We start from the raw sequence: 12,300 nt of genomic DNA, 5'->3' as shown, positions 1-12,300 counted from the left end.
GATGTGCCGCCCCGGGAGACTCTTTACAGGCGCAAACGTTCAGGTGGGTCCTTTCGGCCACCGCTCGCGGCTGCGGCAGCAAACGTGGGGAGGGTCCTGCCCACAGCCCACTGCAGCGAGCCCAAAGGCAGCTGCAAACCCACCTGACCCGTCTCTCCCGGGTCCTGCTGAGGGTCAGCCAGGCACTGATGCAAATCAGGAGATTTTTATCTACACAGTGCTTTGAGATAAACGTTTTATGGATGCAAAGATTTATTATACTTAGTGAATAAAGCTGATAACGAAAAATCAGTATTTTCCATGAGGGAGAGGGAGAACTTTCCACAAACTTCAATGAAAACTCCATTATTCTTTTTTTTTTTTTTTTCACAAAAAACAGACACTTCACAAAATTAATTTTGTCAAAATATAAGTTAAGCATAAAATTTGTGACTAGCCCCACTCGTGAGTGCTAACGCTGCTCTCTATGGTACCCGCAGCTGTCTGTTAAGGAATGGAAAGCACAGCTTATGTCAACAGTTTTGAAAGACGTGTTTTTTTCTTTGAACACCTAAATTTAGATCCCGCTTTGGTGACCAATGGCGCCGACCTCTCGCACAGCGCGTAGGCCGGGGAGCACACGTGGGCTGGCGCGGGGCGAGGGGCAGCGGCTGGAGAGCGCCCGGTGCCAGCAGCACCCAGCGGTGCTCGACAGTGGAGGAGAAAGCCCTTCTTGTTATACAGTGTTTATTAAGTAGATTCAGTCTTATATATGATATACAGATTCAAAAGAAAAAAAAAAGGATTCCACATACTTATGAAATCAGTGCATTTAGCAAGTAATACCATGGAGATAACAGCTTGATTAACAGCTCATTGGTCTTTGTTAAGTGAGGGGAACAGGGAGTTGGCCTGTGCTAATCATTCCACAAACAGAACAGAATTAAGTTGCATCACATATATAATAGACACACATTCTAAGAATTAAAATATTAAGCCACATTTACTGGAAAAATCCACAGTATATAACACAAATAACTCTTATCAAGCTCGTTGAGGAGGAAGTGCTCATCTGCTTAAGAGCCACATTAAGTTGCATAGGTGCCTATCTGCAAAAATATCATTTCAAAATGAATCAATTGATTAAGCAATAAAGTGTCACCTTAGAAGCTGGATTAAGTGCCATATGCTTTCTCTCTGAGCCCCCGGGAAAGCGCCGCCCTCCCAAAGAGCCATCTTCTGCCTCGATTCGGAGCCCCCCGCCTCCCGAGGGAACACGCTCCCACCCTCTCCCCCCAAAAGCCGGTTTCACCAGCTTCGGTTCACCACGGCTCCCATCACGCTGACGGGCGCTTCCCCCCTCGCTTCCTCGCAAACCCCCTTGGCCCGAGCGCTCTCCTGCGTTGTTCAAACCCTACACTGAGCTCGGCAGCGTCCGCCCCCCTGCCTGGGAGGGAGGAGGAGGAGGAGGATGGTGAAACGGCAGCACGGCGCGGCTCTGCCTGTTTGAGTTGTGGTGCCCCAGTTAACTGACCTCCGGAGCAGCTCTCGGGTTGAATTGCAGCCGATCCGTAAATCGGCTACTGGGGAAAAAAAAAAAAAATACAATAGCTTGTGCAAAACCCAAAATTGCTTAAAGGGCGTTTCAATTTTGTGGGGTCTTCCTTAGGGCAGGTGCGTGTGTCAGTGGGTGAGTGAAGCTGTGGCTTGGTTAAGCAGACGAACTGGGTGAGGTGCATCTTCCTCTTCAACAGCAGGTCTTGCAGAACAGACAGGGGCCGGGAGATCTGTACATGTAAACAGTACACTTTCACTGAGTCCAAAATTAGGAGCAAAAATACAAAGGTTCACATTGGTCTTAGGTAGATACAGGCGAAGAACTGAGCTGTACAGCTCCGAAACAACCAAACAAAAGTTTCTAAAGCACCACTAAATTATATAAAAATCAGACCATGGACGGATTGTAGTTGGTATTCTGGTGAAATACTATGCTACCTTGTAAAAAGTTTTACAAAAAATTACAAATCAAAAGTATATTAACCCTCTGAGTTCAAAGCAGCATTTTTTTTTTTTTTCATGAACTGGTACTAAATCCGACGGCCACTCGTGGGAGGGAAGTGGCCCTTTGGATCGGGGAGGTACAAGTTACGTCTGCTCGCAATCCCGGGAACGCTCTCCCATGTAGAAACACCGTCATGGGAACCGCACATCCAGGGCAGGATGGTTGTGTTTAAAATAAAATAAAATTAAATTAAAAAAAAAATCTATTTTCTCGACCAGTGATTAACTTTTCTTAAACAAAACCAAGAACATCCAGACCATCTGCTAACCCAGCATTCTCCTTCCACCTCTCAGAAATATCTGCAAAGCCGGTGTATTCTGCTCCTGCTCATGCCTTCTCGTTGAGAACCCGGACTAGCGATTCCTGACCCCGTCCTGCCTAGTGAGAGCGCAGGGATGTGGCTGTGAAACAGTCCCGGAGCACAGAAGAGCCGCAACTGAGCACGGATCAGCTGAAGAGCACTGAGATGTCTGTGGAGCTCGCTCCAAAGAAACTATAAAGCTGCGGCTCACCAAAAAAAAAAAAAAAAAAAAAAAAAAAAAAAAGATCCCTGACAGAAATTCATAGTCAATCCCATTTGTTTCATAACTTGTCGCAGATGTGGCTGTCACCGGGGCTTTGGAAATCTGAGTCTGTACCATTCGGCTGCAAGTTATGAACATCAGCTGTTAGGCCAGGGGAGACTGTTGGGAACCTTCCTGTGCCACCATGAGCCTCATCTGTCTTCTACAGCAGTTTAACAAAGTGTAAGAGCTACTAAACTTCAATACATGCTAAGACAAGTTCAAAGGTGATCTGGTAACGACAGCTAAAACTTGTATAAATAAAACTCTAAACGAACTGTAGCTGATGGTGATCTGTCCGTAAGCCCCTGGGTCACCTCTTTTTCAGTAAACTGGATGGCAAAGTTATGGCTAAATGTTCTCGATGGCCTCTGACGGGGAGGGAGGCACCGACTCGGGTGGGATGTCGCAGAGAGAGAATTCCGGGACAGCGATTGTCTCTGCCTCTCCTTCCTTAACGTTAAGACTTTCACAAATGGCTGCGGTTACATATTTTGCCAAAGGTTTGTTACTTCATGGTATTCACACAAAAATAAATATTTACATAAATTCCAAGTATGGGAGGATGCAGTGGACAAACCAAGCAGGCTTGTGAAGTGCTGGGGAAAGCGTGAGTCTAAACCCTGGCCTGGGGGGGCTGGTGTCCTGGGCTGGGCCCCCCCCACTCTCCTGCCTGCTGCGGGCAGGGGGGGTCGGGGCGCTCGGCCCAGGTGCCGCGATGCTCCCGGTTCCAGCATCGGCTCGGGTCTAACGAGCCACCACCTCATCTCTGCATGGACACCCCGCCGGCACCCAACGGCCAGGGGTTGGGTCCCTTTTCTCCAAATGCTATGGGAAGTTTAAGGTTTGGGGAAAACAGTCAATGCAACGGTTAATCCCTTCTGCTGCCGGGGCCAGGCAAGCCTGTCCTCAGGAGCCGGTGGCTTTGTCTGTGCTAAGAGCAGGGTAGAGGTTTTGCTTCTCTTCCAGTGTGGGGGGAGTATGGTCGGGTATAAACGCGACGGAGTCAAACTGCCCGGGTCCGCTCCCGGCTGGGACCAGCCGCTGCCTCCTCTAACAGCTCGAGCCCGTGCCCGCGGCGTCAGCCCCCCCCAGAGCAGCAGCCTCCGTCCACCGGCTCAGAGTGGCCCAAAAAGAAGAAACCAGCTGGTTCCAGAGAGAGAAAGCATCTACCTTTAAAAGGAGCGTAGAGGGGTCTACCCTTATGGAGTTGGTGTGTGGTGGGGGGGCGTGAGGAGGAGCGGGGGTCCCCGGCGGCCGGTCCCTGCCGCGCTCCGCGGCTCCGCAGCACGTTGCATTGCTTGGCGCGGCTCGGCAGCTCCGTGCCTGAGCACAGTCCCTGGGTTTAGCAGCACTGGTAGTAGGTATTGCACTGAGCAAAACGAAGTGCATTATTGGGGGTGGGGGGGTTGGGGGGGTGGTCACGGGGCAGAATGGTCATCGGACTACGGTTTTTCCACACTTTGGGAATTGTGGGCTTGTTCCAGGACTGTGAGGAGGATCCTGGGCCCTGGAGGGGACTCTGCCAGTTCTGCTGCTGAACGCTGCCCGTCTCCATCTTCAGCGGCGCAGCCAGCGGCTCGCCGTGCCGAGCTCGCTTTTCCGGCACCACTGGCCTGGTTTTTTTTTTTTTATTACGGCCCTGCGGCTCCTCAGCGGTTTCTCCTCCTGGTGCCACCCCCGGGGCTGGTTTCAGATGTGCTGGAGCCAGCAGGCGCAGGCTGGGGGTGAGCGGCCGCCCAGCAGCAGGACCCCAGCGGATCCGCTGGATCTGCCGGGTGGGCTCCAGGCTCCCAGGCGCGATCCCCCGCGGCCGCCGCGCTCGCCAGCCCCCAGCATCGGCTCGGCCAGTCCTGGAAGAAGCCCACAATGGAGTGTGAGGTAGAGTACGGATGGTGACCGCAAGACAGTGTTTCTCAGGTATTTCCTTCCTTCCTTCTCTTATCTGCAATGACTGAAATGAGTGCGAGACGTCCTTCTAGCCGGAGGTCTGCCGAGCTTGCCGAGTCTCTGCGGGAGGTTTAGACCCCACTGCTGCTACAGGACCGCTTAGCACGAAGGTCTAAGCAGGACGCGTGCTTGCTCCGCTGTTCGGCTGCCACCTACTCTTACCAGAGGCTGAGCAGCCTCGAAGTCTAGGGCTGGATGGCAAACTTGCTCCCTGCGGGACAAGAGCTCCCCAGAGAAACAGGCAGAGCTGCCTGGCAATTAGTAGTGTAGTGATATGGAATGTGTTATTTCACAGGAATAAATTCCTTCTGATCAGACAGACAAAAAACTGGCAATCTGTACAAACTCAAAAGAATCCATTTTCAGAAAAATAAATTACTAAGGGGAGAGGAGGGTCCATTTCTCAATAAATATGTGATTCAGCTCACCTAAGACTTGGAAATTATCTGGGGATGGGATTCTAACATTTGGGTCCACAAAGGTTATTCTAAATACATCTGCAGCCCCAAACCTCCCCAGGCTCCCTTCTGCCCTTGAAAGTCCCACATCCTTCCAAGCCGCAGGTTTGGCTTCTGGTCGGCCGGACGCACGGGTGTTGGTACGGTTCAAAAACGTGTCCTTGTGCCTGAAGTCCCAGGTGCTTGGAGTGTAAAAGAAAACAGGTCTTTTGGATTCCACCTTCTAAAACTACATGTACCCGCCACTTCACAGGAGGACGATGGTGGTCCTGAGCAGGACACCGCTGGGAGCCTCGTTCTAGCAGGTATAAATTGTCTTCTCGACAGAGGAGCGATGCAGACACAGGGAGTCAGTTCTGCTGTAAAATGAGGTTTTCCAGTTCGTCTGCGGATCGAAGCAGAAACGCCGCCGACTCTCGGTAGCCGGCGATCAGCTGCCGCACTGCGCTGATCTCCGTGGGGCTGAGCTGGGCAGCCTGCATTCCCCTGCTGGTGCTGTTGGAGGGGGCCGTGCTGGAGGCCCCACCCTTCATGCTGAGATCGGTCGGACCTGCCGAGGGAAAGCGAGAGGGAAGCTCAGGCAGAGCGGCCTTGCTCAGGGCCGACCTGCCACGGCGAAATCCCCAGCGGGAGCTGCTGGTCCAGGACCTCCGCACCGGCAGGAAGGTCCCTGCAAAGAGTGGTGCCCCTGACCACGGAAAAAGCCAGTGCAGGCAAGTCGCTGCCTCTACAACAGCCACATGGAAAGAGATTTGAGGGTCAACGTGACAAAAACCCCGTCCTGGAGCCTGGCCCAGCCGCTCTGCGAAGGGAGAGCCTGGGGCTGCGCTCTGCCAGGAGCTAAACCAGCGCCCGAGGGTAGCGGCCCCATCAAAATCATCTCCCAGGGTCTGGTTTTCCCTCTGCATGGGGTGTGTGTCCCTGGTTTAGTGCTGGGGAACCACACGGGGCCTGTGGCCAGCCCTGCCCTGCCCTGGCCACCAGCGCCGGTTCGTGCTCAGCCTGCGGTAGAACGCTGGAGGGGGGCAAACGGTCTCACTAGGCTGCACATTTCTGTGGCTCAGTCCGTAAATGAAATGAAATCCTGCAAAATTTATGATCTGCCTGACAGGCAGGGATAATTTTCTCTCCTAAGGCTGTCTCTGCTTCACCTCTATGGCATGCGATCAGCTTCTGGCCACCTACGGGTGTCTGTCCTCTGCAGAACAGGACACATGGCCACCCCAGCTCCCAACCCCCCATGTTGCTACAGATCTTAAACCTGCAAAAAGTCAGGAAATTATCGAGACCCAGGAAACACTGCCAGCCACTGCTCTGCATCCACAACCACGCGTGTGCAGCCCCGTTTGGGTGAAAAACTGCAGCAGGAAAGCTGGTACGGAGCTTGGAGTGATGCGGCCCGGTAAAGGCGGGGGCGAAGCTGGACTGAGCTTTGCGCTGGACTAAGAGAAGCCAAACAAGGTGCGAGAACCACACACTCAGCTAGAAACGGGGAGGAAAGCTGTGTACTGAGATGTAGTAGCAGTAAAGAGGAGGCAGGCGAGGCTGCAGCCTGGGGGTAAGGAGAAAGAGAAGACACTGAACTAATTAATCCCCTGTGGCTGCCGGAGCCGTGGGTGACGCTGGGGAAAGGCTTCAGGAGGCCCGAGCTCTGCCGGGTGGCCCAAGGTGGGTGCGGGACATGCAGGAAGGCGGAGCAGGGAGTGGGTGCTGCAAACCAGGACGGGAGAGTTGAGCAGCCCCCCGAGAGCAGGCGGGTCCCGGCGGGGAGCGGTGGCAGGGAGGGGAGCGACACGGCCGAGGAATGCAACACAGGGGCAGCAAAGGCTGTGGGAGGAGCGGCACCGCAGAGGACCTCCATGCCAGGCTGATCAGTGCTGCGAAGGGGAGGAGGAGGTGGAGGAGGAGGAGGAGGAGGAGGATGAGGCTCTCATGCGAAAGCAATTTCACTGGGCAGAAAAGGCAGCAGTAAACAGAGCCCGTTTCCCGGCTCAGCAAGGGGAAGGAGCTGGGAGTGTGGATGTGGGTTTGAGCAAGAACCGCCTTAGGTGGGGGATGGAGGGAGAAGACACTTGCGGGCAGCAAAACGCTGCTGGCTTCCTGCTCACGAGGGAGGGGAAGGCCCAGCGCCTCGCCAGCGCCATGGCTGCACGCGCCTACCTCGGATGGACCCGGCAAGAGCTTGGGCAAAGGGGAAGAGATAATTGCACAGCAGAGATTTAAAAATCCATCAGAAAGAAGCAAAGCGCTGCCGTGTGCCCGACCGCTCCTCCTGGGGTGTGTGCTGCTCTGGAGGGGAACCACAGCTACCTCGGGGGCTGCCGGGATTAGGGCTCGGCAGCTGGAGGCCGGGGCGGGATCTTTATTCAGGGTTAAGAAGCATTAGGAAGGGATGATAAGAGTTAATCCCAGACAGGCATCTCTCAGGGCTCCGGAAATCACATCCTTCCAAATCCTCACTCCCCTCGGGGTGGGCAGGGGCAGGGCAGGAGCCCAGAGAGCACTGGGGCAAGCGAGGCAACCTGGAGATTGCCAAAAGACTGGCCGAGGACCAGCGTGGGCTCCAGACTCTCCTGCTACCACTGCGGGAGGGCAAAGCCAGGGGCCTGCTGCCCCTTTGCCCCATCCCCAGCTCCCTCACCCGGGTGCCAGGGAGTCACCAGGTACCACAGGGCCTCCCCCCATGCCCAGCTCAGCCCCTGGCTACTCCACTCCGGCCCTCCCTGCTCTCTCCTTCTGCCTTCCCGCTCTGCACCCTCAGCCCTGTTCTCCCGGCTGCTTTTCCCCCGCAGCCCCCAGCCCCTCACCGCCCTCCCGAGCTGTGGCAGGAGCTGGCTGTGCCGTGGGCGCTGCTGCAGAGCCCCCGAACTTCCCCAGCCCCGACCCCGTCCCTGTCTCTGAGAGCGGCTGGTGCAGGCTGGGAAGGGAACAGCTCATACCAGCAATGAGATCAGGGCAGCGATAGGCGTCCGCTCCTGTTAATAATTAATAGCTTGTACAGATTCTCTTTTTTTTTAAGTGACACTCCTTCCCTCCACCAGTGCCACCTAGACTGTCCTTCCAAGTTCAGTTCAACAATTAACCGCCCGCTGACAAGGCGAGATCAGCAGCCAGGCAGAGCCCTCCGTTGGCAGCAGGGGAGCTCGTGACGCCCTGCCCGGGCACGGCGACGGCTGCGTGGGCTCCCCGTGGCCCCGGTGCAGCGTGTGGCCACTTACCGTTACTGTGGTTGCCCGTCTGGAGCGAGGCGGGCGGCTGCAGGCTGCCCCCCAGGGACCCGTAGCCACGGTAGCTGTAGTTCAGGCTTCCATTGATGTAGACCGGGTCTTGGGAGTAAGATGAAGCTGGCAGTGAGTAGGAGGAGTGGGTGATGGCTGTGGAGTCTCTGGAGTGCTGCTTGTCTAGAGCGATCGGTTCGTCCTGCACGGGGGAAACACGGACTTACTCCATCGAGGAGCCCAGCCGTGCTCCGCCTCGTCTCCCGCGGCTGCAGCGTGGCCAGCCCAAACCAGCATCCCCATCCCCACCGGCCTGAGTCTCAGGACACACCACGGGGGCCTGTTCTGCAGCCCTCTGACTTGTAGGAAGACTTTTAAAAATGCTTCACCAAATTGCTCAGAACCGTCTCTCCTCTTCCCCGCCCCGCCGCAGGACACCCCGTCCCTCGCCCGGCCGCGAGTGCCGTACCTGGGAGGTCTGGTAGATCTCCAGCCGCATCCTCTTGGCCGCTTTCCGCGTTTCGCTCTCGCAGGCGGCGGCCAGGATGTTCTCTGCCATGGCCGAGGTCAGGTGTGGCGGCGTGGGCCTGGTCTGCAGGGACAGAAGCAGAGAAGAGGCTCTCAGGGGGGTCCCCAGGAGCGGTGGCGAGCGGCGGGGCAGCGGGGCGGCCGCTCACCATCTCCATCCCGTTCTTCTTCATGCGGCGGCAGGACTTGAGGTAGGTGCGGATGCGCTTGCGCGCCCGCTCCTGGAACTCGGGGAACTGCCGGCTGCAGGACTCGATGATGGCCTGGATCTTCTCCTTGGGCTGCTTGGAGATGGGAACCATCCGGTCCAGGTTCTCATCCACAAAAAGGCGCACGAACATCTGCAAAGGAGAAGAGAGATGGTGGGAATGCTGAGACGGGAGGTGGGTGGGCTCAGCCTCCCTGCGGAGCCCTCCTTACATTGAAGGCTTTTAGCCTCTCCGGGTCCATCCCCTCCGAGTCATTTATCTTATCGTTGTCTTCGTGGTCGTCGTGGTCATCATCATCCTCATCGGCCGTGGGGGCCCTGCCGACGGTCAGGTCCTCAGGGCAGCCGCTGACCTCTGTCTTGATGGAGTCGTAGCTGCCGGAGCTGTATGGAGGGGACTGAGAGGAGACAGGGGTTACCACGAGCAGCCCTCGCCTGCCTGCCCCTGCCCAGGGTCATGAGGAAGGAGCCCTTTTTCCTCAGCTCCCTGCTTCTGGCCCTCATCCTGATGCCCCCCTGCAACCCGGGGAGGTGAACCCGCTGCCGGGCTCCCCTGAGCTCCTGCCTGCTGGGGGCAAGGGGGAGATGTGGTGGCCTCAGGGAGCCTGTGACGGCCACAAGTGCAGGCAACATGGCTTTGGCCCGTGGGAGCCGTGGCTCCACCAGACCCTGCAGGAAACACCCCCCAGACCCAGCGGAGTCGGGCTGCCCCGTGTACGGCGGTTGGGGGTGAGGCGAGCTCTGGTGCAGGATACCCCCGGCTCTCCCAGACCACCCCTCCCTCTGCCCACCGCTGACTCGGTGCTTGGGCCAACCTCTGCCCAGCAGCCACAGCCCCGAGGTCGGAGCACAGCAGCTCGTCCGTCTGTCCCTCCCTACCAGGGAAAGGCTCCCGGCCCTGCTGCCCCTGCTCCAAGATTTCCTGGTGCAGGGACAGGAGCCGTGTCCCTGCCTGGCCTCAGCTGCTTCACATGGGGTTGCCCCCACTGTGCCGTGCCCTGTGCCTGGTACCGGCAGTGACGTCAGCCTGGGCCGTACCTCTGCCGTGGTCTTCACGGCGTACTTGACCCTGCTGCGCAGCCCGTCGGCGCTGCAACTGTCCGACTGGTAGGAAGGGGTGACATGGGCAGGCGCCAGTTTGTCACAGAGGTTGATGGGCTGGTCATCGGCGGAGGCGGTGAAGTCCATGGGGGCCGCGGTGCCATTGCCGTTCATCTCGGGGAAGGCGCTGTCGCCCTGCGTGCTGCTGGAGGTGGAGGGGTTCAGGGTGGAGGAGCCATTCCCGCTGCAGCTCTCTGACGAGGAGTCATCTGCAAGGAAGAAGGACGCGTGGTCACCCCCGTGGTGCCTGCCACTGTGCCAGCTGCCCCCCAGCCTGCCCGCGGCACCGCCAGCAGTTCTGCCGCTGCCGTGAGAGCCCCCAGGGCTGCTCTGGGCTCACCGGGCGGGTGAGGTGCCATAGGTGCCTCTGGGAGCCAGACCGGCACAGCAGCACTGCGGGCCCTGGGACACGACCGCTGGCAGTACAGCCGCGGGTGCCTGCCGTGGCAGGGCCATTGTCACACAGCTCTGCTCCGGACGCCGCCGTGCCCCGTGCCCCGGACACCCATCCCTCTGGGAGGGGACGGTCCCTGATGCCTCCGCCCCGGGCCGCAGCACCTGGGCTTGAATAAGAACTTTGGAATTTGGTCCTTTTCGGTCTCTGTTTGCATTGCAGGGAGGAGAAAGGGGCACTGCCTCTCCCCGCCGGGTCCCTCGCCTCCTGGCGAGGTCCTCCCAGCCCAGTTTGGGGCTGGGTGCGGTGGGAGGGGACGAGCTCCAGCGCCGGCGGCTCGGGGATGTGCCGAGTCCTGGGGCGTGGGGACGGCACACGAGGACGGGCGTGCTTGGGCGGGAACACCCCGAGGTCGTGCCGCTGGGAAGCCGCAGTAGGAGCTGTGTCCGCAGCGGGCACGGCTCCGCAGCACGCTGCCGTGGCGAGGGCGCAGGGGCTGCAGGGATGTCCCTCCCGTCCCACTCAAAGCCCAGGTGACCTCTGACACCCGACGTGGACACTCCTTCTGCCCCGTTTCCACCCCATTTCCACCGTAGGTCCGGCCACGGCAGTGCCACGCACACCCAGCTCCAGCTCGGTCTCGGTTACATTCACACCCCCAGGTCCTGGCCCTGTCCCCCCACCCCGCTCCCACCACGCCGCCCTCCCAAGAACCGCCTGGCCGCGGCAGAGAGGCCAGCCCTGCCCGTGCCCAGCGCTGCCTGCGCCCAGCCCTGCCTGCCCCTGGCCGAAGAGCCCAGCCCCGGGGGCCAGGCATGACATTTTCAAACTGCTCAGCCCATTTCCCCTTCCCTCCCCCTCGCTGCAGTAAATCCTTTATTTCATTAGGTGCCTCCGCGAGAGGGAAAGGGCGAAGCACGTGGGGAGCCGCTTCCTGCGCGAGCGTGCGCCGGGCGGCGAACAAAGAAGCTGCCGGCAGCAAGGAGCAGATGGCGGTCCCCGCGCTCGGCCTGCGCCGACGCAGGACAATGGGGTCGGGCTGCGGGGTGGCCCCGGCACTGTGCCGACGGCTCCCGGGTGCCAGGTCCAAAGGTGTGCGGGCGCAGGGTGGTGGGATGGTGCCTGGCTGCTGCCACGCACCCTCCTCCTCCTCCTCCTCTTGCCACCAGCACCCACGGGAAACTTTAATGAGAGGCTCTGAGAGCGCTCCCGTGACCCCGCAGCAGCCCAGGACTTTGTATCCCTTAAAATAAACAGACTTGAGGACACTTGGGCATCCAGAGCAACCATGGGGCCAGCCAGGGCTGCCGCCACATGTCCCCAGCCACCCCGCCATGGGCGCCAGCACTCGCTGACCGGCCTCACGAAGCTGCTCCTGGCCCCACAAGCCCCTAAATTACAAGGTCCCCACCCGAGCTCCCCACTCAGCAGAGCTCCCTCCCCCTCCTTTCCCTTGCGCTGATCCACTTATTTGTCTGAGCAATGACCAGAGCTGACCTAATCCCCGGGGTGGTGTTTATGTGCCGGGTGCTCCAGGATGGTGGCCGGTGTCACCCTCCAGCATGGGGCTGGCTCCAGGCAGAAGCCCTTGGGCCGGAGGAGTGCTGGGGAGAGCGGGGCTCCGGAGCGGGGGCTCGGCAGGCAGCACTGCCCTGGGGCACCCTCCGAGCTGCCCCCCAGGCCTGGCTCTGGTCTCCTGTCCCCACACCATGGCGTTGGGGCTCTGCAGCCTGGATGCAGCACTGCCATGATGCTGGCGGGCACTGCTGCCTCCTGCCCCCACACACCCCGTCCCAGGGAACCGGGGGCTGGTGCTCTCTGGTCCCCCACGGGTTTTGC

The 12,300-nt window shown here is 58.7% G+C and overlaps 1 protein-coding gene across 5 annotated transcripts in view; it reads right to left on the bottom strand.

Moving 5' to 3' along the window:
* Positions 1-234: 234 nt before the first annotated feature.
* Positions 235-12,300, bottom strand: part of NOL4L (nucleolar protein 4 like) — a 64,036-nt gene continuing 51,970 nt past the window's right edge. For all 5 annotated transcript variants that reach the window (XM_074888565.1, XM_074888566.1, XM_074888568.1 and 2 more), the window contains 6 exons: positions 10,005-10,276; positions 9,179-9,364; positions 8,908-9,099; positions 8,700-8,822; positions 8,231-8,432; positions 235-5,562 (listed from right to left, as the gene is read on the bottom strand). In XM_074888565.1, the coding sequence (XP_074744666.1) occupies positions 5,363-5,562; positions 8,231-8,432; positions 8,700-8,822; positions 8,908-9,099; positions 9,179-9,364; positions 10,005-10,276 (1,175 nt within the window). In that variant the 3' untranslated portion in view covers positions 235-5,362. The remainder of the gene's footprint in view (positions 5,563-8,230; positions 8,433-8,699; positions 8,823-8,907; positions 9,100-9,178; positions 9,365-10,004; positions 10,277-12,300) is intronic.

This window comes from Strix uralensis, chromosome 18 (assembly GCF_047716275.1).
Source record: "Strix uralensis isolate ZFMK-TIS-50842 chromosome 18, bStrUra1, whole genome shotgun sequence".
Taxonomy (NCBI): Eukaryota; Metazoa; Chordata; class Aves; order Strigiformes; family Strigidae; genus Strix; species Strix uralensis.
This window is presented reverse-complemented; position numbering and strand designations above follow the sequence as displayed.